Source organism: Cetorhinus maximus, chromosome 21 (assembly GCF_964194155.1).
Source record: "Cetorhinus maximus chromosome 21, sCetMax3.hap1.1, whole genome shotgun sequence".
In the NCBI taxonomy this organism is placed as follows: domain Eukaryota; kingdom Metazoa; phylum Chordata; class Chondrichthyes; order Lamniformes; family Cetorhinidae; genus Cetorhinus; species Cetorhinus maximus.
The window spans coordinates 80,821,697-80,848,911 of NC_135899.1; the positions used below are offsets into that span (position 1 = coordinate 80,821,697).

At 40.7% G+C, this 27,215-nt stretch overlaps 1 protein-coding gene across 1 annotated transcript; it reads left to right on the forward strand.

The window, feature by feature from the left end:
- The first annotated feature begins 3,927 nt into the window (after positions 1-3,927).
- Positions 3,928-25,615, forward strand: pdia6 (protein disulfide isomerase family A, member 6). Its single transcript, XM_078567260.1, has 13 exons — positions 3,928-4,372; positions 6,143-6,281; positions 8,395-8,452; positions 9,165-9,291; positions 10,070-10,176; positions 10,646-10,776; positions 19,381-19,495; positions 20,026-20,169; positions 21,024-21,108; positions 21,367-21,439; positions 22,122-22,280; positions 22,880-22,976; positions 23,816-25,615. Exons 1-13 carry the CDS (start codon positions 4,330-4,332, stop codon positions 23,882-23,884), a joined length of 1,347 nt encoding a protein of 448 aa, XP_078423386.1. The 5' UTR covers positions 3,928-4,329; the 3' UTR covers positions 23,885-25,615.
- Positions 25,616-27,215: the final 1,600 nt, after the last annotated feature.

Consider the following 27,215-nt stretch of genomic DNA (forward strand, 5'->3'; position numbering starts at 1 on the left):
GAAAATTTCCAATGAATTTGTGGACCTCATGAGGGTCACTTTTACCCCAAACTCTCAGTCACGTTGCAGAGGTTCTGGTTTAATTTGCGAAATAGAGCCCTAGGTGAGACAATTGCATGCTACATGGCAAATTTGAAATAGCTAACGGAACATTGTGAGTTTGGTACAACCCTGAACAACATGCCTCAGAGATCATTTAGTGTGTGGTGTGAAGGACTATTCAGAAAAGATTATTGTCTGGATTTCAAGAAGGCGCTAGAGATAGCGCTGGCCATGGAAAGTGCTGTAAGAGATTCACAAGCAATACAGGGTGCGCAAAATGGCGCTGTCCTCTACATTGGGTGGAAAACCTCTGCCGAAAGTGGCGCGAAAAAGCAAGACTCTGGAGCTGAAGGATAAAGAAACATGGATGGGAGGGGTCTGGAGGGTTATGGACTAGGTGCAGGTCAATGGGACTAGCGGAATAATATTTTGGCACAGACTAGAAGGGCTGAATGGCCTGTTTTCTGTGCTGTAGTGTTCTATGGTTCTATGGTTCTAACAGCAGCGAAATCGAAAGAATAATTTTAATAGAGGTGGGAACAATCAGTGATCGGCAGTTTAAAAAAATCGAATGCAACGATTGTCACAGAAATGGACATATGATGAGGCAATGCAAGGAAAGATTCAGGCAGGCTTGCAAACAAAAGAAGAAGCCCAATGAAATTTACAATGTAGAAGAGCCTAAAACAACAAATTCTAACATTTACTCGTTGTTTAATCTGAAAGTTAGAAAGACAGAACCAATATTTGTCACAGTGAAAGTAAATGGCAAACCTGTTCAAATGGAAGTGGACATGGGAGCTTCCACTACAGAATTGGGGAACATATCCTCAGATATTTGAATAACAGTGAACATCAATTAAGTTTGGAACAAATAGCAGCCAAGCCAAAAACTTACACAGGTGAAGGCATTCAAGAAAAGGCATAAGCAGAGTAACTGTCGATTATGGAAGCCAATTGGCAAAGCTGCCAGTGTTGGTATTGAGAGGCAGAGGACCAAGGGTGAAATTGGCTAACATGGAGGTCCAGTCAACACACTTATTTAATCTGGTAACCACTTTGGAATCACCCTTGATTGGCCAAAGATTCCAAAAGGAAGCTGGAAGCATCCCTGTTTTGAAAAAAGATTGTGTAAGGACTCAACAACCTGAAGAAATGCACGATGACTTAAGCCAAAACCCTGGAAGAACAGCAGAAGAAACTCGAAGGGACCCTCCTTGATGACAGAGTTCAAGGCAAGGTGAGCAACCTTCAAAGGGAAAAAGAAAACCTAATGAAAGACTTTCACACGCTACAAGATTCCCTCAGGTCAAAGTTTGTACCTCTGGAAAAGTATGAAGAGAAACAGAAAGAATTCAGCACCTCTCTGAACAAACTGAAGAATCAGTTGGCAGAGAAGACACAATGACGTTCAATTTTGCATGAGGCAGCAAACAAATACAAAAAAGAGATGGAAGAACTGAAGAATCAGCTACATGAAGTCAACGAGGTTTTGGAAGCAAAAGTTGCAGAATTTTCCAAGAAGCAGACTGATAATGAAATTTTGGGACATTCAGCCACTGAGCTCAGACAAGTTGAGCTGGCATCTGAGAGAAGTCTGACCAATAGTGAAGTCAAAAAGAAGGCCGAGATTAAAGTCTGCGCTAGAAAGAAGAAGGCACTTAGAAAGAAGATACAGAAATACTAATAGGGCCTTAATTCTGGCAACATACGAATACACTTTCATACATAGGCCTGGCAATCAAATCGCAAATGCCAACACCCTAAATGTCTTTACAAAAAAATGATGAGCACGTCCCAGTTCCACAGGAACTTGTTTTACTCTTAAATTTCTTAGATTCCTTGCTGGTATGTGCTCCGCAGATCAGAAACTGGACAAGTCAGGACCTAGTCCTATCTCAAGTACAAGAACAAGTGCTACACGGTTGGTCTCAGGAGCCTGTATCTGATTAAACGAAACTGTACTTCAACAGAAGACATGAAATAACCAGCCAGGATGGCACCTTCTTGTGCATGCGTGATAGTTCCTCCAAAGGGAAGGGAGCCACTTTTAATTGCACTACACAGTGCCCATCCAGGAATTTCCTGAATGAAGACCATAGCACACAGCTACCTATGGTGGCCAGGGACGGATGGTGAAATAGACAGTTCAGTAAAGCACTGTGTGCAATGTCAGCAGCTGCAAAAGCTGCCAGTGACAGTTCCATTACACCCATGGGAGTGGCCAGGTAGACCCTGGGTGCGATTACACATTGACTACGTTGGACCTTTCCTGGGGACAATGTTTCTGTTCACTGTCGATGCCCAAAATGGTTGGACATATATGAGGTGAAGTCACCAACGTTGGGCGCTACAATTGAGAAACTACGTCAGAATTTTGCCATCCGCGGACTACCAAAAGTGGGGGAGTCCAAAACCAGAATTCATAAATATAAGAAAAACAAATACTTTTGCTGGAAATCTTAGAAAGAACTCTAGAGGTCACACACTGATGTCATACTACTGTTGCCATGAAACTTGAGGAACAGCAGTCATCTTTCAATGAGGCACTTTACAACCTTCTAGACTCAAGAACTTCAGATCATATTTGCTGCTCCCATTCTCCAGACAGCAGGTGATGCTAATGATTCTACTGTTGCCATTTACTACTCCTCTAGACCCGCAGATGCTGAAAATCTGAAACAGAAAATACTAGAAATACTCAGCAGATCTGGCAGCATCAGTGGAGAGAGAAACAAGAGTTAATGTTTCAGGTCCGCTTCCTCTAGATTCATCTTTTGTTTATGACAGACTATTTGGTCATCATCACATTGTTGTTTGTGGAAGCTTGCTATGCACAGATTGGCTTATTGTGTTTCCTACTTTACAACAGTGACTACACTTCATTTGGCTTTAAAGTGCTCTGGGATATTCTGTGGCTTTGAAAGGTGCTACACAGATACCAGTCTTTGTTTTCTTTCATTATTTGTCTCATTACCACCCAATTTTGCTTTGCATCATCATCCCTTTTGTGATTGAATTTCTCCTGCCTTCCACCTCATCCCAAATCTTCCATTTTGTTCTTTCTTCTACTCTGCCCCTTTCCCACCTTCGTACTTGTTTAAAAAACAGTTGCATGTTTTCCAGTTCTTAAAAGAGGTCATCAACCTGAAAGCTTAACTCCGTTTCTCCCACTGCCTGACCTGCTGAATATTTCCAGCATGTTTTGTTTAGGTCACAAGTATAAGATAGTCACAAGCAAATCCAACAAGAAGAACGGTAAGAATGTGGAACTGGCTACTGCAAGGAGTAGTTGAGGAGGAATAACTACAACTTATATACATACACGCACATAAGCACCTTTAACACAATAAAGCTTTCCAAGGCACTTCACAGGAGCCTTATAACACTGAGCCACATAAGGTGATATTAGATAACCATAAGCTTGGTTGGAGAGGTATGTTTTAAGTTAGTGTCTTAAAGGAGTAAAGTGAGGAGTGTAGGAAGGGTATTCCAGAGCGTGGGGCCTAGGCACCTGAAGGCACAGCCACCAAAGATGCAGCAATTAAAATTGGGGATGCCCAATGGGGCAGAATTAGAGGAGCACAGATATCCAGGATGGTTGTGGGCTGGAGATTACAGAGATAGGGAGGGATTTGAAAACAAGAATCTTAAAATCAAGATATTGCTTGCCTGGCACCCAATGTCAGTGAGCACTGCAGCGGTAGATATCTATTTCTATGTTGCCCTCTACATCTACTTCTTGCTAACCCTCTGTCTCTCCCCTGCACCGCTCCCGCTTTACCGGCGGCGCCGCTGCTGCTGACACGTGTCCGTCTCCTGATTGGTCAGGTTTGTTGAAGCCGCGCTGAGGTCACAAAGAGGCAGTAGCCAATGAGCAGCGGCCACGGCAGGAACGAGACCGAGAGCCCTGGACTGAGCCTGAGTGACCGCCCGCGAGCGTTGTTTCGCTGAGTCTGAGTGACTGCCCGCCTGTAGGCTAGAGACTGACCGAGAGCTCTGCACTGAGTGACCAACCGACCGCCCGCCAGAGACTGACCAAGAGCCCTGCACTGAGTCTGAGTGACCGCCCGCCAGTGACTGACCGAGAGCGCTGGACTGAGTCTGAGTGACCGACCGGGAGTGTTGGACTGAGTCTGAGTGACCGACCGGGAGCGCTGGACTGAGTCTTGAGTTACCGCCAGTGAGTGACTGGCCGCTAGCGCCCGGCTATTAAACCAGGGCCCAGCTCCAGACCCGCGGCCTCACCTGTCCAGCCAGTTGAACCTGAACGCCTCAGCGCTTAGTATGAAGCTCAGGAGCAGGGAGACGGGGCTGCTTCGTGTGTTCGGTGAGTTGTCTTCCACTCTTTCTGTCGCCTGAACCAGCGAGTGGTCCTCTGCATTGTAAAGTGTCACATTCGGTATAACAAGGCCACTGATTCCCCTCCGCTCTAGGAGGTTGAATCCGCATTGTTTCTTCTCTAATCATGGGGTGGCCCCCCTTTCATGATCCAACTGATCTGAGTTGCCCACTAAAGTCTTATCTTTGGCAGGTCATTCCAATTATTCTAGAAAATCCTAGTGAGATCTTTTGCCAAGATGAATGCAACATGTAAAAGTTGAAGTATGAAGGATATATACTGCACTAAAACTTTTCTGAAATGTTCTTTTGTTTACCCACTTTTCCCAATGCTTGATTTACTTGTGTGCTTGTTTCCACATTGGTGTAGTTTATAAAATATGGGTATACTTGAAGGAGATGAAAATTTGCAACTGTCTGTTCTGCGGGCACTCTTGTGTTCTTTTGCCTGTGATTTTATTGTAGCTTCCAACTTAGGGTCATCTAGCACAACATGACTGTGAATCAAACTTGTGCTGAAAAGAGTGCTTTGTGGTAAGTCATAAACACGTGTAGTGTTCTGCTCCTGACTGGTAGTTTAAATATATTCAGATTGGGGCATCTGCACTCAATGCCTTTTAAATAAAACATAAATTGTATTCGAGGAGGGCAATCTAAGTTGTATTCTGTGATGTGAAGTCCAAATGGTGTAGGATGGCCTTTCTTGAATCCATCCCAAATCTTATCTGTGTAAAGTCATGTTTTTGTTACTGCAAATTGGCATTACTACAAAGCAGTTTCTTAGGATTAGGATGACTGCATCTTGTGAATCTTGCTTCAAAACAGATTGAACCTTTATATAGAAGACGTTACAGGCATATGTATATCTCCAGAAGAAAGCTGAGATTGTGATAACTCATGTGAAGCTATCACTGTTTTGGGGATGTATGCAAGATGTTGATCTTGTTGGCTAATATCACTAGGCATGTTTTAACATCCTGATAAAACAAGAAATCAAAAATGCATTTCTAGTATATTGCTTACATTTTTTTTATTTAATCAGGATTACCTTCGATGGGGAAATCATTCTTCAATCACAATTGTCACAAATTTTTCAGTTTGCTCAGAATGGGTCAAGCTTTCTAACAATAGTTTATAATGCATATTTCCTCATGAATTGAGGCCTAATTGGACTGGGAAATGAGGATATTTTCCTGTTATGGAAGGAAAAGTGATCACAACAGACAGCATATGCGATCCATTAAACTATCTGTATAATTTTGCCATATGCTTCTAATGTCTAATAAGTTTAAATGTTAAATAATCCTGTAGTGAGTTTACACTGAACAGTGGAATCCTAACTGATACTTATTGGTCTGTCAATGAGTTCTAATCATCTGAATTGACAATATCCAGAGAGACTTACATAATTTAAAGTGTACATTATTACTGCTTATAGGTATTGATTTTGAGTTACACAACCTTAGGGGTATATACACCTAGATAATGAGGTTCACACATGGGGATTTGATACAATTTTTGAACAAGAAATTTTAAAATGCCTAAACAACTTGATTGCAGTGTTGTGTTTAAGATGTGTGTGTGTGTGTGTGTGTGTTTCATAGGAGTTAGTTAAACTGAATTATGCAAGGATTGAACCTTTGTGCATAAATTGTTTCAAAATAGCTGGCTGTGCTGTTTTTCTTAAGTTTTGTTTGTGTGTATTTTGGTCCCCCTACATTTGCAGAATCTAATACTGAAGCCTTGTTTTGCTTTGCAGGTATCTTCGGGCCTTTGCTGGTCACTGTCAATGCTCTCTATTCAGCAAGTGATGATGTTGTGGAGCTGACCCAAAATAACTTCAACACAGAAGTTATTCAAAGTGATGAACTCTGGATGGTGGAGTTCTATGCACCATGGTAAGTCAGGAGAACATAAATTTAACAATTGGGATATGCTGCATCTTGTTTACTGTAGACAGGGCAAAAAAATGAATGGGCTACATCATGGTGAGGTGTACATGATACTACTGAGGCCTATCACTTTACAGTTAGATAATATTCCACCTGCATGTTTAGATTTTACTTTGATCTATAATCTATTTAACATTGTCAAGCTTATATGAATGTGTATATAAGTGCATCTTGGCTTAAGTCCAATTTTCCTGTTCCACTGAACACGGAACTTCTGCCACTAAGTGAAATAAACCATCTGGTACAGAATCCACAATATGCATGTTGGTTTTAAAAATGGTTGCAAATTTTCAAGAAATATTTGGATGCATCGTTGCCATATGTGTACAAAACTATTGGCATTCACAATAGATCAGCCATATGAATAACTTTAATCATGAGTTATCTTTAATCATGCATTATAAAATGGTTAGGTCTTGTGTTTAGGAGTGCTTTTTTACACCTGATATTGAACTACAGACTTGTTAATGCTGAGTCTATATATTTCTTTAAAAAAAAAATACTTTCGTGTTTCAGGTGTGAGCATCGTCAGAATTTGGCCCCAGAGTGGTTAGAAAGTTGCCTTTATTTTAGTTATGACTATAGCCAACCATTTTAAAATGAGCCCTACAAATGGCACACTAAATTTTTAAAAATAGATTATATACATGTAGAGCTCCAAATTTGTTTTGTGCGGACCAAGCAGAAAGCACATGATTATCCAGGTTTAAAGTAATTCCAAAAATACATCAAATGCTGAAACAGCCATTATATTTCAACTTTTGATTGAGAAATATAAGGATATGGAGGGAACCAACATGTAAAAGTTGTATCTGAAAATTTTAGTAAGTAAGATCTAGAAGTCAATTTATATGGAACCCAGCTAAGTGTGTCAACCAGTTAACTTGGTTCTCCTGAGCAAGGTACAGATTTCTTTATTTCTTCTCTCCCATCTTGCAGTAGCTTACTGAATAAATGCAAGATTGTCTTGTGGGACAAGGAAGTGCCTAGCTTTGTGGTCTATAACAAATTAGCTGATCTCAGTTGGGATATGGTAGGAGCTAAATTTTCAATAAACTTTCCTTGAATGTTTGCAGGAAAGAGTAGAATCAGGGTGAAGAGATAGATAGATCATATGGGCATGAAGTCTGCTTCATGTGCATGGTATTGTTCAGAGGACCTGAAAAACTGATGATGCTGCCTGTAGAACCATGCCTCCATTATATGCTGCTCCTTTTGGAGAGGAAAGGGAGAATATCAAAAATGTAAATTGGGGGAAGAAGAGCTTCCAAATGAATGCACCTTGCAATGTTTTCTTAAAGGTAGTATAGAGGAACTTGTTCAGGAAACGTAAGATTTTCAGCATTATTTTAAAACTCATTAAATCATGACAAATACTGAACTAGGAGCAAAGGTTGCCTGCATTGAGGTATAAACTGGCCCTAGGATGGTAAGTCTTTTGTAAAAATCTGTAGCGATATGGCTTGTGTATTGAATTCTTTGGTGATCAGAACTTCGAGGAGGTGCCAATATGTTCTAGACAAATGCCAAACTTATTTAATCATTACCAGGGTGATCTGCACTTCTAGATTCAGCCATAGCCTCCCACATTTAGAAGACCAAAGCATTATATTGCGCCTATACCTCAAGTATCCTACCCATGCCACCAACACCATCCCTTTCCCTGGCCACTACTTCGAGCTAAAGCAAACCTCCTCATTCTGTTCGACATTGAACTAAGACCATCTACTTCCACCATTGTTACATAACCACCTCCTCCTACTTTAGCCCATGGGTCTCTACAACTCTTGTACCTGCCTTTGTTGCCCTGAAACTTGATTATTTCAATGCTGTCCTGAGCATCCTTCACCCCTAATTTCAGCTTATCCTAAACTCTGTTCATATCCTATCCCTCTTGCAAGTCCTGTTTGCTTGTACACTCCCATTATTGGCATCTCTGCTTGTCAGATCTTGGGTTCAGGAGCACTTTTTTGAACCTGTTATTGAGTTATGGACTTCTTACATGCTGAGTCTATATAAATATATAAAGCATTTATTTTTTTTAAAAATCCTGTTTCAGGTGTGGGCATTGTCAGAATTTGGCCCCAGAGTGGAAGAAAGCTGCATCTGCTTTGAAGGTTGTATTTTTAATTAAATGTGATTTAACTAACTTTTAGGTTACAATACAAAGTATTTCTTTCCACTTGAGTTTTCCTGTTTAAAGACTTAAGTTTTTGGAAATTAGTAACACTTCTGGTTTTAATTTTGAATACCTCTTGGTATGTAGTTTTTTTTTAACAGGCACATTTATTGACTATTTGTGTAGTATTAGAATAAAGTGTAAAAGGGCTTGACTGCTGTTTTTAAACATTTTTCAAAACTTCTTTGCCAGTCCCAGCTATTGCCTTAGTGCAGCATACACTTGTCTGTCTTTAGCTGAGGCATGGTGTATGACGCTACAAGTTCCGATTTACGATGTGTATAAATGCTCTGCAATTTAGTTTCCTCTATTCTGTTTTCTTCAATCCCTTTGATCAGTGGGCCAACATATGAACTCACTGTTCTGGGAGCTGTGTTTTATGCCATTCTGTAATGGCCTGAGAGTCTTGCCTTTTGTTGATACTGATTAAACTTTCTAATTCATGGTTTAAAGTTATTTGAGTGCGTTTGTTCTGATGAACTAACAAATTAAGAATGTTATGCTAAAGATGTATTTCTTGATGTAGGATGTGGTGTACAATGTACAAGAAATTGCTTTCTTCACCATCTTTTGGGTCTTCGTTGAATTTGGAGATGGGACAAGGGTGAAATTGGGATTCCGCTTTATAACTTTTTGTTGTAATATTGCAGGGAATAGTAAAAGTTGGGGCAGTGGATGCAGACAAACATCAGTCTCTTGGTGGACAGTATGGCATTCAGGGATTCCCAACTATCAAGCTATTTGGATTAAATAAGAACAAACCGGATGATTATAATGGTAAGGAATGGCATAGAGATACTTGGACTCCAAAGGTTAAATTACAAGGAGGTACAAACTCTGATTTATTCCCTGCAATTTAAAGGGGTAATTTCATATTAAGGGGAACAAATCGACTAGGTAGAGGGAAATTATTTCTGCTGGTCAGGAGTCTAAGGCTAGGGGGGCATAGTCTTACCTTTTATAGGAGTGGAATTAGAAAACAGGAAAATAGAATTAGGTCACAGATCAGCCATAATTTCATTGAATGGCTGAACTGGTTCGCAGGACTAAATGGCCTACTCAATGGAGAGCTCTATTGGACTGTGCTCAGGCAAATGATTTATTTAAAATTTGCCTAGAGTTGATACGATGATATGATATGTACTTTTAGCCCAATTGTATACGTAGAAGTAATCAATGGTTCTGACCTAAGTAAAAAGCTTTCTGCTGCTATTAAAATTCTTCAAATATTAGGAAAGCTAAATGTATGTTGTTCTATGGAACAGCCAATTTCATCTTAAAACTACTGTAACTGCAGGACTAAATTTAGGGGGAAAAGCTTAAAACTTGGGCCCTTGTTTTTTTTTTTGATGAGGCACATTACATTACCAGCTTGTGTTCATGCACTGTATTTTTAATTTAATGAGTCAAATTGTGATATTTAACATTTTCTGTAGGAATTTTGATTGGGGAAAATTGGCTGCAAATTAATTTTGTGCTGTTGTAAAGTTGTGAACTGAAATTTCAAATCCAAGAAAAACATTTTCAGATCAGTGCTAATTGTCATTACATGCAGGTGCCAGATCAGCTCAAGGAATCACAGATGCAGCCCTTAACTCTTTAAGGTCAATCATCCGGGATAGACTTGGAGGCAAGGGCGGCTCAAGTTCTTCTGGCAAAAAGGTAAAATTGCTAGATGGATACTAGATATTAAAGGAAGCAATTGAAACCTACTAGGCATGTATGCCATGTTTGCAATCTATTTTAATATTCGCAGGTTTGCACATATTTTGGTACAATATTGATGTGTGAAATATTAAAGTTTGGCAGCTTTGCATGTTAATGGAAACTGCTCAGAAGTATCCCGATTTGAGTAAACCTAAAACTACAAAAAATTGATCCACTAATAGTTGCTTGCTGAAAATGATATGACTGCTATCAATTTTTTTTGTTGTATTGGTGCAGTTCAAATTTCACAGAACATGAGGTTAGAAAGATGTTTATTCAGGCTTCTGCTTTTCTATAGTTGGCTAACTTGAACTGTTACCTCGTTACAAAGACATTCACTTTAGGTTGCTGGGTGAAGAAAAGAGAAACACAATTGTCAGGCTCTTGCATTCTTTAGTTTTAACTGTTGTTCTTCTGATTACAGAGCAGTGGCAGTGGATCAGGTAAAAAAGATGTGATCGATTTGACTGATGATACCTTTGATGAACACGTGATTGGCAGCAGTGACATTTGGATGGTGGAGTTCTATGCGCCATGGTGTGGGCACTGTAAGAGGTACCTAATTATTTTCTCGAAGTATATTGGGGAGGAATGTGCTATTGATATACTGATAGGTGTGAATACATAGAAAATAGGAGCAGGCCCTTTGAGCCTGCTCCGCCATTCATTATGATCATGGCTGATCATCCAACCCAATAGCCTGCACCCGCTTTGTCCCCATATCCTCTGATCTCTTTCGCTCCAAGAGCTATATCTAACTCCTTCTTGAAAAGATACAATGTTTTGGCCTCAACCAATTTCTGTGGTAGCGAATTCCACAGGCTCACCACTCTCTGAAGAAATTTCTCCTCATCTCAGTCCTAAATGGTCTACCCCGTATCCTCAGACTGTGACCCCCTGGTTCTGGACTCCTCCACCATCGGGAACATCCTTCCTGCATCTACTCTAATCCTGTTAGAATTTTATAGGTTTCTATGAGATCCCACCCCTCTTCTTCTGAACTCCAGCGAATATAATCCTAATCGACTCAATCTCTCCTCGTGTGTCAGTCCCGCCATCCCAGGAATCAGTCTGGTAAACCTTCACTGTACTCCCTCTATAGCAAGAATATCCTTCCACTTGGTGAGACCACTTGATGGTCTCACCAAGGCCCTGTATAATTGCAGCAAGACATCCCTGCTCCTGTACTCAAATCCTCTCACAATGAAGGCCAACATATCATTTGCCTTCTTTACCGCCTGCTGCACCTGCATGCTTACCTTTAGCGATTGGTATACGAGGGCACCCAGGTCTCATTGCACATTCCCCTCTCTCAATTTTATAGCCATTCAGATAATCTGCCTTCCTGTTTTTGCTACCAAAATGGATAACCTCACATTTGTCCACATTATACTGCATTTGCCATGCATTTGCCCACTCAGCTTGTCCAAATCACACTGAAGCATCTCTGCATCCTCCTCACAGCTCACCCTCCCACCCAGCTTTGTGTCATCTGCAAATTTGGAGATATTACATTAGTTCCCTCATATCATAAATATACATTGTGAATAGCTGGGGTCCCAGCACTGATCCCTGCGGTACCCCACTAGTCACTACCTGCCATTCAGAAAAAGACCTGTTTATTCCTACTCTGTTTCCTGTCTGCCAACCAGTTTTCTATCCATCTCCTTACAAAAGCCCCAAGCCCACGCGCTTTAATTTTACACGCCAATCTCTTCTGTGGGACTTTGCCGAAAGCCTTCTGAAAGTCCAAGTAAACCACATCCACTGGCTCCCCCTCATCAACCCTACTAGTTACATCCTCGAAAAATTCCAGTAGATTTGTCAAGCATGATTTCCCTTTCATAAATCCATGCTGACTTGGTCCGATTCTGCCACTGTTTTCCAAGTGCTCAGCTATTAAATCTTCTATAATGGACTCTAGAATTTTCCCCACTACCGACGCCAGGCTGACTGGTCTATAATTCCCTGTTTTCTCTCTACCTCACTTTTTAAATAGTGGGGTTACGTTAGCTACCCTCCATCTGTAGGAAGTGTTCCAGAGCCTATAGAATCTCGAAAGATGACCACCAATGCATCCACTATTTCTAGGGCTGCTTCCTTAAGTACTCTGGGATGTAGATTATCAGACCCTGGGGATTTATCGGCCTTCAATCCCATCAATTTCCCTGACACCATTTCCCTACTAATACTGATATCTTTCAGCTCCTCCCTCTCACTAAACCCTGTGTTCCCCAACATTTCTGGTATGTTATTTGTGTCCTCCTTTGTGAAGACAGAACCAAAGTATGTATTTAGTTGGTCAGCCATTTCTTTGTTCCTCATCATAAATTCCCCTGTTTCTGACTGTAAGGGTAGGTCTTCACCAATCTTTTTCTCTTCACATACCTATAGAAACTTTTACAGTCATTTTTTATGTTCCCTGCAAGCTTACTCTCATACTCTATTTCCCCCATCTTAACCAATCCCTTGGTCCTCCTTTGCTGAATTCTAAACGGCTCCCAATCCTCAGGTCTGTTGTTTTTTCTGGCCAATTTGTATGCCTCTTCCTTGGATCTAATACTATCTCTAATTTCCCTTGTAAGCCATGGTTTGGCCAACTTTCCTGTTTTACTTTTGCTCCAGACAGGAATAAACAATTGTTGCAGTTCACCCATGCGCCCTTTGAATGTTTGCCATTGCCTATCTACTGTCATCCTTTAAGTAACGTTTCCCAATCCATCAAAACCAAATCGCACCTCATACAATCGTAGTTTCCTTTATTAAGATTCAGGACCTAGTTTCAGAATCAACCACGTCACTCTCCATCTTGATGAAGCATTCTATCATATTATGATTGCTCATCCCCAAGGGGCCTCGCACAACTAGATTGCCAATTACTCCTTTCTCATTACACAATACCCAGTCTAGGATGGCCTGTTCTCTAGTTAGTTCCTCAACATATTGGTCCAGAAAACCATCCCATATACATTCCAGGAATTCCTCCTCTACGGTATTGTTACTAATTTGATTTGCCAATCTATATGCAGATTAAAGTCACCCATAATTACAGATGTTCCTTTATTGTATGCGTCTCTAATTTCCTGTTTAATGACATTCCCAACATCACAGTTTGGGGGTCTATATACAACTCCCACTAACATTTTTTGCCCCTTTAGTGTTTCTCAGTTCTACCCATACAGGTTCCACATCGTCGGAGCTAATATCTTTCCTCACTATTGCTTTAATTTCTTCTTTAACCAGCAATGCAAATCCACCACCTTTTCCTTTTTGTCTGTCCTTCCTAAATCCTGAATACCCCTGGATGTTCAGTTTCCATCCCTGGTCACCCTGCAGCTATGTCTCCGTAATCCTGACTATATCATACCTGTTTACATCTATTTGTGTGGTTAATTCATCCACTTTTATTGTGAATGCTCCTCGCGTCAAGGCACAAAACCTCCAGGCTTGTCTTTTACTCGTCCCGTTCCCACTAATTTTCACTGAGGCCCTGTTTGACTCTTGCCCTTGATTTCTCTGCCTATCACTTTTCTCATTCCCCTTTCTGTCTTTTGTTCTTGTCCTTGATTCCCCCTCCTCTGACTCCTTGCATAGGTTCCCATCCCCCTGCCATTTTAGTTTAAACCCTCCCCAACCACTCTAGCAAATATTCCCCCTAGGACATCAGTCCCGGTGTAACCCGTCCAGTTTGTACTGGTCCCACCTCCCCCAGAACCGGTCCCAATGTCCCAGGAATCTGAAACCCTCTTCCTCACACTGTCTCTTCAGCCATGTATTCATCTGATATATCCTGCTATTTCTACTCTGACTAGTATGTGGCACTGGTAGTAATCCTGAGGTCACTACCTTTGAGGTCCTATTTTTCAACTTACTTCGTAATTCCTTATATTCTGCTTTTATGACCTCATCCCTTTTTTTACCTATGTCGTTTGCACCAATGTGTACCACGACCATTGGCTGTTCACCCTCCCCCTTTAGAATGTCCTGTAGCCGCCCTGAGACATCCTTAACCCTAGCACAAGGGAGGCAACATACCATCCTGGAGTCTAGTTTGCGGCCACAGAAACGCCTATCTATTCCCCTTACAATTGAATCCCATATAAATATTGCATTCCCACACTTTTTACTCCTCCCCTGCGCAGCAGAGCCAACTGTGGTGCAACGAATTTGGCTGTTGCTCCTTTCCCCTGAGAGGCCAATCCCCTCAACAGTATCCAAATCGGTATATCTGCTTTGCAGGGGAATAGCCACAGGAGATTCCTGCATTGCCTGTCTACTCCTCTTGCTCTGCCTGGTGGTCACCCATTCCCTTCCTGCCTGTGGACTCTTAGCCTGCGGTGTGACCACCACTCTATACGTGCTATCCACGATGCTCTCTGCCTCGCCGATGTTCCACCGTGTCCCCAGCCACTGCTCCAGCCCTGAAACCTGGGCTTCCAGGAGCTGCAGCTGGAGACAGTTCCCGCACACATGCTGGCCTTGGGAACTGGAAATGTTCCTGGCTTCCCACATAGAGCAGGAGGAGCACAGCACGGCTTTGAGCTCTCCTGCCATGACTTACCCCATTAAATTAAATTAAACCTTTGGAAGATACTTAATATCAAATAATATCAGTTACTCTAGGGTCCTTCTTCCCTGCTCCTCGTTGTTACAGAATATAGCCCTTACAAACAATGAACCACAAAATAAGACCTTTAAAAACTATGAGTAATAAAAGTAGTAAATGCTTACCCGACCCTACTCACAGCATTCAAAAGATCATCTTCTTCACTCCTCATTGAACTCCCTCAGTCACCTCTGCTCTCCCAGCTCCTCTTCAACTCCCGGTTCCTCTCGCGCTCCTCTTCAACTCTTGAACAATACTGAATGAGCAAAGCTGGAAGATCTGAAGGAATTTGCATTCATGAAGTAAACTGTTTTGTCTGATTCAGATCGTTTCAAGTTGAAGATGTCTTCTAGTGTACTAAAATGGCAAGTTATGTTTTCAAGTCAGGTGCCTGTTCTTCAGAATGTATTTCAAAATGGCAATGGTAGACATATCGACTGGAACCACCACTTTGATGTCACTTTCAAAGCCTCATTTTTTTTTTTTCCAAGCATTGGCTCAGTTGGCAAAAGGCCTTGAGATTGAATCCCAGTTTGTACCGGGTTAGTTTCTGTCAGTAGGGGTGCTAGAAAGGTATGATGTATAGTGATTTCCTCATTGGACCAGTAATGCAGAAGCTTGAACTAATAATCTAGAGGGTGCGAATTTAAATCCCATTGTGATGGCTGAGGAATTTGATTTCAGTTCAATAAAATCTGTAAGTAAGGGAAAAACTAGTATTAGTAAAGGTAAAATCTCAACTGGCTCCATTATAAGGAAGGAAACTTGCCACCATTACCCAGTATGGCCTATATATGTGTGACCCCAGACCACAGTAATGTGGTTGGCTCATAAGTTACCTCTGAAGTGACTTAACAAGCCGCTCGGTGGTCACCGTCAACTTCTCTGGGTAATTGAGATGGGCAATAAATGCTGGCCTTTCCAGATACTCAAATTCAGTGAACAAATTAAAATTAAACCCTCCAAATTCCTGCGTTAGGGATAGTTAAGATTTTCCAGACTTCATAGCTGATTGCCATCTTGTTAGAAAGCATATTTGCTTATATCTGAAGGGCAACTGGGGATGAGCAATAAATGCTGGTCTTGCCAGTGACCCTCACATCCTATGAACAAATTTAAAATCATACTGGTGAGGAAAGGCTTGGTTTTGATGAGTTTTATAGTTGAATAGCCTGCCAACACTTGATTTTGACACATGAAGAATTACTTCTTTTGCTCTGTACCGGAGGGCAACTTCTGCCAATGAAGCTGGTCTTCAGTGATGAGTCATTGCTAGTCATGGAGTTGGGGGTGAAAGTAAAATCTACTTGGGCTTGCTTTACTGAAGAGGTTTTGTAAGTTAAATGTACACTTGCATGTAGTTCCCTGTGCCAGTGAATGTAAATGTAGGTCAATTGCAGAGCCCCTTCAGATTATTGTTTTACGTTACCCTGTACATGTGCAGTATTATCAGATGTATCAGCCATTATCCTCATCTGACTAATTAGGAATCTAGATGTGGCGAATTGCATTCCTGATTGGTACAGTTTAAAACTGGAGTATTAGGCACTGTCATTGGGTGTGTGATGTCAATACACATTGCATGCCTATTCATGGTACTGTTTGATGAAATGGTAAGGCAAAAGCATTTTTTTAATCATTTAGACGGCGCAGTGCTGGACCTAATTTTGCGGAATGAAGCTGGACAGGTGGCTGAGGTGGTGGGGGAGCATTTTAGTGGTAGCGACCACAACATGGTACAATTTAAGCTTGTAATGGTCAAAGAAATAGACAAATTGCATAAAAATGTTTTGGATTGGAGGAGAGTGGATTTTAATAAAATAAGGCAGGATCTGGCCAAGGTAGACTGCGAACAGCTACTTGTGGGGAAGTCTACAGAGGAGGAGTGGGGGGTGTTCAAAAAGGAAATGGGGAGGGTACAGGCTCAACATGTTCACTCTAGAGCGAGAGGAAGGAGTAACAAGCCCAGAGAACCATGGATGACCAGAGATATTCAGGATATGATGAGAAGGAAAAGAGAGGTTTTTAGCAGGTACAAGGGAAGCAAAGCAGCAGAGGCATTAGTGGAGTACAGACAGTGCAGGGTGGAGCTTAAGAAAGCTATTAGGAGAGCAAAGAGGGGATATAAGAAAGCTCTGGCTGGTAAATGTAGGGAAAATCAAGATATTCTATAAATATATCAATGGGAAGAGGATAACCAGGGAAAGAGTAGGGACCAAGGGGGCAATCTATGGGTGGAGCCAGAGGACAACGGTAGAGTGTTGAACAAATACTTCACATCCGTCTTCACCCAAGAGAATGAGGATGAAGGTATGGAACTCGGGGAGAGAGACTGCGAGGTTCTTGAGCAAATTGATATAGGGAGTGACAAGGTATTGGAGGTGTTGACAAAAGTGGACAAATCTCCAGGTCCGGATGATTTGTGTCCCAGACTGCTGAGGGAGGCAAGGGAGGAGATCGCAGGGACTCTTAGCCAAATTTTTAATTCCTCTCTGTCCACGGGGGAGGTGCCAGCTAACGTGGTTCCGCTATTTAAGAAGGGTTGTAGAGATAAACCGGGGAACTACAGGCCTGTGAGTCCCACGTCAGTGGTCGGGAAAATTTTGGAGAAAATTCTGAAGGAGAGAATCTATCTCCACTTGCAAAGCCACAGCAGGTCTACTGCAGTTCCTGTCACATGTGACTTGCTGGAAAGATCCCCTTCACCATCCGCATTAGCTCAGCGCCCATTTTAAGGCGCCCCTAAAATTGGGCGAGGCCCAAAAGACCAAACAGCGTCAACAATCCTGGTCTTCCCCAACCCCCACCACACACACATAGCTGCCTGTCCGAACACAGGTAAGGTTTGATCAGGGATAGTCAGCATGGCTTTGTCAGGGGGAGGTCATGCTTAACAAATTTGATTGAATTTTTTGAGGTGATGACCAGGTGTGTAGATGAGGGTAGTGCAGTTGATGTAGTTTATATGGATTTCAGCAAAGCCTTTGATAAGGTCCCACATGGGAGACTTATAAAGAAGGCAAATGCAAATGGGATACAGGGTAATTTGATAAGGTGGATTCAAAATTGGCTTAGTTGTAGGAGGCAGAGGGTGTTGACAGAAGGATGTTTTAGTGACTGGAAGCCAATGTCCAGTGGCATACCACAGGGATCTGTGCTGGGACCCTGATTAGTCGTCATTTATATAAACGACATAGATGACTATGTTGGGGGGAGGATTAGTAAGTTTGCAGATGACACAAAGATTGGCCGGGTGGTTAACAATGAGTTTGAGTGTCTTGGGCTACGGGAAGATATAGACGGGATGGTCAAATGGGCAGATAAGTGGCAGATGGAATTTAACCCTGAAAAGTGTGAGGTGATACACTTTTGGAAGGAGTAAATTGACAAGGAAGTATTCAATGAATAGCATGACACTAAGAAGTTCTGAGGAACAAAGGGACCTTGGCATGTGTGTCCATAGATCTCTGAAGGCGGAGGGGCATGTTAGTGGGGTGGTGAAAAAGACATATGGGACACTTGCCTTTATCAATCGAGGCATAGATTACAAAAGTAGGGAGGTCATGATGGAGTTGTATAGAACCTTGGTGAGGCCACAGCTGGAGTACTGTGTGCAGTTCTGGTCGCCACATTATAGGAAGGATGTGATTGCACTGGAGGGGGTGCAGGGGAGATTCACCAGAATGTTGCCTGGGATGAAACATTTAAGTTATGAAGAGAGAGTGGATAGACTTGGGTTGTTTTCATTGGAGCAGAAAAGACTGAGGGGTGACCTTATCGAGGTGTACAAGATTGAGGGGCATGGACAGGGTGGATAGGGAGCAGCTGTTCCCCTTAGTTGAAGGGTCAGTTACGAGGGGACATAAGTTCAAGGTGAGGGGCAGGAGGTTTAGGGGGGATGTGAGGAAAAACTTTTTTACCCAGAGGGTGGTGGGGAGGTCTGGAATGCGCTGCCTGGGAGGGTGGTGGAGGCAGGTTGCCTCACATCCTTTAAAAAGTACCTGGATGAGCACTTGGCACATCATAACATTCAAGGCTATGGGCCAAGTGCTGGTAAATGGGATTAGGTAGGTAGGGGTCAGGTGTTTCTCACATGTCGGTGCAGACTTGATGGCTGAAGGGCCTCTTCTGCACTCTGTGATTCTGATTCTGTAGTGTTTTATTTTCTCAAACAAACACAAAAGTACTGTTAACTTGTATTGCAAGTGGGCATAAGGTGTTCTCTACTAAGTTAGTGCATGTGCTAAAATGCTTTTGTGTAACATCACCCATGGCTAGTCAGCAGCTTTTAATTGGATAGTGCTGTATTAGTGGATGAGATTTTGTTTCAATGAGTTGACGTTGGTGTCCCTTGGGTTGGCCAGCATTCTGAATACTCTTATGTTGGCAAGACTTGGGTTATGTGGGTAAGCAAATGCAGTGACTAATAACTCCAGTGCATTGTATGTCTAATACACCATGCTATTTATTTGAATGACTACCTAGAATATGACTTCTCAGCACATAGACTATGTAACTTAATTTTTTTTAAAAACTTGATTTGTGTTGTAAAGGTTGGAACCTGAATGGGCAGAGGCAGCCTCTGAGGTCAGAAGTCAAACTGGTGGAAAGGTGAAATTGGCAGCAGTAGATGCCACAGCTAATCAACTGCTAGCTGGCCGGTACGGGGTAAGTGGACAGAAGCTTTTGGCTTTGTGGCAGCAAGTATAACATGGGCTGTAACGAGTTTTAATATTTGGGACTAATTTTTTTTTTTACACACAAATGCAATGTACTTGTTTCGGTATTGCTATACAGCTACACTGTATGATGGGTTTTACTTGTGTAACTGAGGGTGAATTTTTCTGTCAAATAAAGATGCTGCTGAAAATGTTGTTTAGCTGTTGCATATTTGATTTTAAATTGTTTGGTTTGCTAGTTGTATGTACTTTAAAATGCACGATATGGTTATGGTCTTTGAGGTTATATCTGTTTTATCTCTGTTAAAATGTATTGACCATAAGTCAAAATTATTTTTTGAAGAATATTCTAAATTAGAAGTGCCATCCAACAGTTATTTGTTTTCAAATTGTTTTTTTAAAAAAAAGCTTATAGCAATCTGATTCATGCCCCACCTTTTTGATTTTTAACCAACATATTAAACGTTTAATCTCCTAAGAACGAATGTAATGTAAAAGGTGCTTTGATTCTGCCCACAGATCCGTGGATATCCCACTATCAAGATATTCCACAAAGATGAGGATGCCCCATATGATTATGAAGGTGGAAGATCAAAAAGTGATATTGTTGCTCGTGCTCTTGAGTTGTTTGCTGAAAATGCACCAGCTCCAGAACTGCATGAGGTGAGGAGCAGACTGGAAAGCCGAAGCAGCTGTTTCAAAAATCTTACTCTTGTTTCATAACCTCCACTTTGTTCCAGTATCAGTGAGATTAGAAGTTTTTTTTTCATCATATGGCTCCTGAAGTCTCCATGTGTGTTAATTTCAATAATTGTATACAAGGGAAGAATAAGGCTGAAACTAATCTTTTGCCTCAAGCAGGTTTATTCTTAAGACAGCTCAGCAAAGTGACAGACTCCCAGTTCCTTTCCCCCGGAGTGTTACAGCTCTACCCATTTATAGGTGATACAATGTAATTGCCAGTCAACAAGATGATTGTTATTGGGCCTTGACAATGTAATTGCTGACACTGTGGTGGATACTGGGTGAGTGGCTATGGAGGGTCTGAGGGGCCATGGGGATGATGTGGGTTACAGGGCCTGACAACTTCTAAAACAACTGGGACAAAGTCCCAGAGAACTGAGACAGGCCTTCGAATCAACCTACGTTGGTATGGTTAGTGGAGCAAAATTGCACATTTCCGAAGATTTTTTTTGAGGGGGGGGATCCAGCAAGTCAGGAAATTTTCCAACTCGAGCTACCGTTCTTGGTAGCCAAAATACAGCTCCTTGTCTTTCACAGCTGGTATGTACTTAGAACTGGTACAAAACCAGACCTCAGACAATGTTAAGAGACAAATTAATTGTGTACAGGAGGTTTTGTATTCATTAGTAATCACCTTGAACCCTTGCAAACTGAGCAAATCAAAAGTACACTCAAATTTTCAAATGGTTTCTTCACTTATAAATCGAGCAAGGACCAAAACAAGTGCAAATAAATTCATACCCAATAATGAGTTTTCTTTTTCTTAAAAATAGATTACTGATGAAGGGATCCTGAAGAAGACTTGTGATGACCATCAATTATGTATCGTTGCAGTACTGCCACATATCCTGGATACAGGTGGGCTTTAACTGTTCTTACTGTTATATGAAATATATGAAAACCAAGGACAGGAAAAGATTAGTTGGTCAATGAAGCCTGTCTGTACTGTGGTATTGCAACTTGAGCACATGATGACTCCAATTTGTCCAAATCAACCAATAACGTAATCTCGTGGGAGACACAAAAAAACCTATACCCTCTATATATCTTTTCTCTCTGGTTACATCAGCCCTTTGTAGTGAACCATTTAGCTAACTTGATTACTTCTGTTTACAGGAGCTTCTGGGAGAAATGAATATTTGGCAGTAATGAAGACTATGGCAAGCAAATACAAAAAGAAGTTCTGGGGGTAAGTATATTTATTCAAATATTTGTCCAAATGGAAAACATGTAGCAGATGTAACATGTTCTCCATCTACAAGGCACAAGTCAGGAGTATGATGGAATACTCTCCAGTAGCTCGACACCATCCAGAACAAGGCAGCCTGCTTGACTGGCACCCCATCCACCACCTTCAACATCCACTCCCTCCCCCACTGACGCACAGTGGCAGCAGTCTGTATCATCAACAAAGGTGCACTGTAGCAGCACCCCCCAAATCTGCGACTTCTACCACCAAGAAGGCCAAGGACAGCAGCTGCACGGAAACACCTGCATGTTCCCCTCCAAGCCACACACCATCCTGACTTGGAACGATATTGCCATTCCTTCACTGTGGCTGAGTCAAAATCCTGGAACTCCCTAACAGCACTTTGGGTGTACCTACACCGCATGGACTGCAGTGGTTCAAGAAGGTGGCTCATCACCATCACCTCAAGGGCAATTAGTAATAAGTAATAAATGCTGACCTAGACGGTTTCACCCACATCCTGTGAAAGAATCAAAAAAATGTTTAGATTCAAATCTGTGTGAACAGCTGAGGTGAATACTTGTGTATGTCTATTGTATTAATAATGGTGTGCATTTACTATTATTTATTGCATTTCATATTTGAATTCCTTTGAGTAATTGGTTTTTGTATTCCTTTTTAGTTGGCTATGGACTGAGGCAGGTGTTCAGGCAGAACTTGAAGATTCTTTGGGCATTGGTGGCTTTGGTTACCCAGCTATGGCTACAATTAATGCCAGGAAGATGAAATATGCTCTGCTGAAAGGCTCATTTAGTGAACAGGGCATCAACGAGTTTCTTAGGTAATTGTGTCTGATAACCAACCAAATTGCAATTCAGGAAGTCTCTTTCTGTGTGCTTTACATGTAATTTGCCAGGCCAGGCAGGGAGGCTTCAGTAAGAGAGAAGGGATTGACACCAACACGGCAAATTTCAGTCAATATTTTATATTTTACACTGATCCCTGTGCAAACGTTTTTCAGAACTGTTGTAAATGGTTTAAAATCAAGCCCATAGGATTAACAAATTTCTGACCCAAACAGCAAACTGCAGCTTACTACTTCTAAACAAAATTGCTGGGCCCAGCATTAAAATGTTCCCCTTATTTACATATTAAACATTTTAGAATCTTGACCTTTTTTCTCCTGTGATTTTTCTTAAGATTGGTGGGGCTTTTTTGTCCATTTTATAGCAACTCTGATTTCATTATTGTTTTCATTGAAGTACAAGTTCTTGGCAAAGTAGTTGTGTTTGTAGGGGCATGTATACAATATCTTAGTGTTGCAATTCTGGTCCTTGGATAGTTTAATAGTTTATCTTTTTTCTGAAATTCTTATGTTTTTACACTATTTTGATTTAAATCAAAACAACTGAGCTGCATAAACTTCCAATTTTACTGCAGGGAGCTGTCGGTTGGAAGAGGCTCGACATCACCTGTCAAAGGAGCTGCATTCCCCAAAATTAACTTAGTAGATCCATGGGATGGCAAGGATGGTCAGGTGAGTTGATAACTCTGCAGTACAAGCACTATACAAGCTCCTTAGACACTAAGAGATTGTTTCCACAGGTTGGGGAGCCGAAAACACGGGCAGAGTCTCAGGATAAGGGGCTGATCATTAGGACTCAGATGAGAAGAAATTGCTTCACTCAAAGGGTTGTGAATCTTTGGAATTCTCTACCCCAGAGGGTTGTGGAGGCTCCGTTGTTGAATACATTTAAGGCTGGGATAGACAGATTTTTGGTCTTGCAGGGAATTAAGAGATATGGCGAGCGGACGGCAAAATGGAAATTGAAGCTCAAGATCAGCCATGATATTGAATGGCAGAGCAGGCTCGACTGGCCATGTGGTCTACTCCTCCTATTTCTTTTGTTCTTGTGTTCTTATACGGTAGAACTAGTAAAAACACATGGACATAGTGAATGAAACTAAATGGCACTTTTATTAAAGTCAAATTAGACAAAAAAAGGAGGCTCTAAGTGCTACAAAACGGTAAACTATAATGCTGATTATATGAAGTACAAATCATTCTAAAGTCAAGTTGCATACAGTTAGACTTGAATTTTAATTTGAAGAAAAGATGTCAAGACAATACAGTGGATACAAATATGCATTTGCCAAACTGTAGCAATACTTCATCAGAAAATCTTTTCTTTTATCTTTTCCAACCCCATTTCTCCGTCCCTAAACAAAAAGTATTATTGATTTTCCCTTTCCCTCTGGGCTAGTGATAAGACTTCCTCAAAGCTGAGGGAGTTGGGGTCTTTGTGAGAAAAAGGAAGAAATTAAATATGTGTTAAGCAATGATCATAAATCCTAACAAGTCTTTTTTAATCTTAGCTGCCAGCAGAAGAGGACATTGATCTAAGTGATGTGGATCTTGAGGATTATGACAAAGATGAGCTGTGAGCTGACAGTCTTCCCATTTATTGGCAGACACTAACCTTTTGAAGTATTGAACTGATCATCTGTCTGCATTGAGGCCTTGTGTCGTTGTTCTGGCTCACTGTATTTCTACTGTGACCTGTAAATATGTTTCACTGGGGTTTTTTCTATTTAAAGAAAAACAAAATTGAATGTTGCAGTTATGTTTGAAATTTTCCAGCTATTTTAAGTAAACTGATTTACCAGACAGGCAGCCGTTTGTCATACCAGTTCCACTGAGATAATTATTTGAATGGATTCTTAAATTTCTTTTGAGGGGGCGGGGTGCAAACCTGCATAATTCATTTTGAAATCTCTACATGTATTTGAGCAATCCTTATTCCAAAGAATGTAACCTGTTCTGCATGGGACAAGTAAAATCATGGTGATTACACTATTAAATGGGACTGATCATTTTGGAGCTTTAGATAGTTGACACTTCTTTTCTTGGGAAGGTGGATTTCGTGGAATAAATTTGGAGATTCAAATAGCAAAAATGAGTTTTCTTGGGGAGTGGCTGGAGGGAGAGACTGGTGATTTGACCTTCACTGAAACTGTATTCCAGAGGCTCGTCTCTACTTTTAAACGCACAGCACAATGTCACATGATTGATTGATTTGTTGTCTGACAAATATGCTCAATACAGTTTTGCTAAAATGCAAATAATTGTAAACATGTATAAATCAGTTATTATGGGTATATGCCACAGAATCATTTTTGTGAAATTCAGCCTTGCAATTAATGACTGAGTATCATCATAATCTAGTACCATGAAATGTTTACAGTTCTGAAAAGTTTTATATGTTTAGTCTTCTGATTTTGTTGAGGTTGAAGACTTCATGATAATACATTTGTGTCTGTGTTTGTATGTTTGTGGGCTCGGTTTGTCTATATAAAGTTCTGAGTTTCGTTTTTGCAGTGGGCAGTATTAAAGAAAAAGGTTAGCATGTATCAATGTCCTACAACCTCCACCTCCATAATGGCTGTTACTACTTCTGAAAACTGTGTAGGGCACACTTGTACTTGAAACTACCATTAGAGGTCACCATTCTCTGAAAATGTGGAGTAAGTGAAACGTGGAGAAACCATTTTTAGCTTTGATCTACAGTATCCTCCAAATCAGAATTGCATTTCAATTTGTTTACTGTTGTCTGTTTTTAAATGTTATGATTGATAGGAACCTAATTTTCAGGATAATGAGGGGAAAATTTAGGGTTTTAATCCAGCACCTGCAGATTTGAGTCAACTTGAACCAAGCATAGCCTTCCATTTTGTATGTTGAACTCTTCTCCCACGTGTACACACAAAACAGGAACACAATTCCTGACTTATTCCCAATTCTAAAGTTTGATTCAAGCAAAAAGGTAACATAATGATGGGCAACCAATAGTGCTCAACAATAGAGGTATATCCGCATTTGTGCTCTAGGATGTGGTTGTTGAGAGCTGGCTCTGGAGAGAAAAGAAGCTTCCTGCAATAGAAACAAGATTCTTTTAGCTTCTGATACTTCATGTAAATATAAAAATCTTTGGGCACTTATTATGGCCACAAACACATGAGCTTTTCTAAAACATTGAACTTAACTTGATTAAATAATTCCATTTTCTCCATATTACTAGTGAAAGAATTGCAGGTTTGAACCATTCCCCTTCATAATACGGTGGTTATTTTCATGAGGCAGGACTTAAATAAAAAAATTTTTGTTCTTCAAAACAACAGTTGGTCTGTTTTTCTCCAAATACATTTCATGCTATCATTGCTCACAGTAACTTGTATAATATGTCACTCTATTATGGGTTTATTGTATCATGTAATACATCAGTAACAAGTAGGATATCTCTTGACAGAAGAGAGAGGTGCTCAATCTCAGAATTAATAGCTGAAATTGTATGAAATTTAATGTGGATAAGTATTTGAAATATGCCTCAAATGTATACCAAAATGAGTTTTGATACATTTTTTATTAAGATATGAAAACATGCCATTAACTTTGATTTTTCATTCTTAATAGCCGGTACAAGTCTGTAAATATTTATTTCTAGGGATTGTTTGTCATGCTAAGATTTGGAAGTGGAGCTGCTCCCATTTCAGGTACCCAGTGCTAGCATAAAGCTTTCAGGAATAGCATGGATCCTTTCACTCTGCTCCAGCAAATTAGCTCCAACCCAATTACACAAAACCATTCCGTACTGCAGCGTTGTGGCATTTGTTTTCTACACCCATTATCCTGTGGCACCTCAGATTGTCAATCGGTGTCAAACGTCACACAGGACTGGCCAGAAAATGGAGGAAACATTCATCCTACTAGGCTAAACTAACTTTGAACCCAAGATCTAGAGGTTTTAAACAACTATTATCCAATTTTTGAAGTAACATTTATTGCGGGCATAAAGTTATGAGAAGAATTAAAATTTCTTATAGTATCTTATTTCTGTGTGCTTCACATTTTAAAGTTAAATATTTTAAAATGCAACTATTATATAGTAAATGTGACATTTATTCCATGTACAAAGTTCCACAATCCATTGTGAGGTAAGGAATGTTTTGCCAGGACAGGCGACCTCTTGCTCTTCAAATAGTGCTACGGAATCTCTTGCATCCACTGAATTTGAATGATGGCATCTTTGACACTGGCTCATTAAAGGAAGTGTTGGTCTCATTTTATGTTCTCAAATTCTGAAGGAATTGAAATGACTTATTTGGAATTGTCTAGATAAATAGAACAAGTTTATTTTAAACCAGTGTTCCCTGCAAGTTCATAAACTAGGAAAATGACTCTTGCATATTTAACTTCAATTTTCTCAAGTAAATCATCTTGACAGTTCTTAAAATAGTGATTGAGTATCCAACTTGAGTTTAATCGAACAAATTGGAATTGTTTTGCAAAATATTTTTCTTTCCCCGTGCTGAACTATACCATTGCTTAAAGAATGGGCATGTGTGTTATCCATAAACGGATGTTCCCTGATACACAAGACTATAATCCTCAATCAGTTTGCTCCTGAAGGAGAGTGACATATGGAAATTTTCTCTCATTGGCTTTTGATGAGACCATAAATCTAAACTTTTCCTTTTCCATAAAGGCTTTATTTGGATTTCAAAAGGAGTGTCTGCAGTAGTTTTACCCACTTGTGCAGCCTTTGTAAAAGATAAACATTGCAAGTTGGGTGATTTGCATGGACACATCCATTTTTTTAAATTATGCTAAGAAATCAGGAACTTTGAACTGCTGCTTACCCTTTTCTGTTATCCCACTTTTGTTGCTCAATTCTATTCAATGATTTGTCTTTTATGACCACTCCATTACTGCTGTCTT

Bases quoted from the DNA above. Each gene is read 5' to 3' on its own strand.
- pdia6 (XM_078567260.1), top strand. From the start codon at position 4,330: ATGAAGCTCAGGAGCAGGGAGACGGGGCTGCTTCGTGTGTTCG. The intron at 6,282-8,394 runs GTAAGTCAGGAG...ATCCTGTTTCAG, and splicing joins GTGGAGTTCTATGCACCATG to GTGTGGGCATTGTCAGAATT. The intron at 10,177-10,645 runs GTAAAATTGCTA...TTCTGATTACAG, and splicing joins CAAGTTCTTCTGGCAAAAAG to AGCAGTGGCAGTGGATCAGG.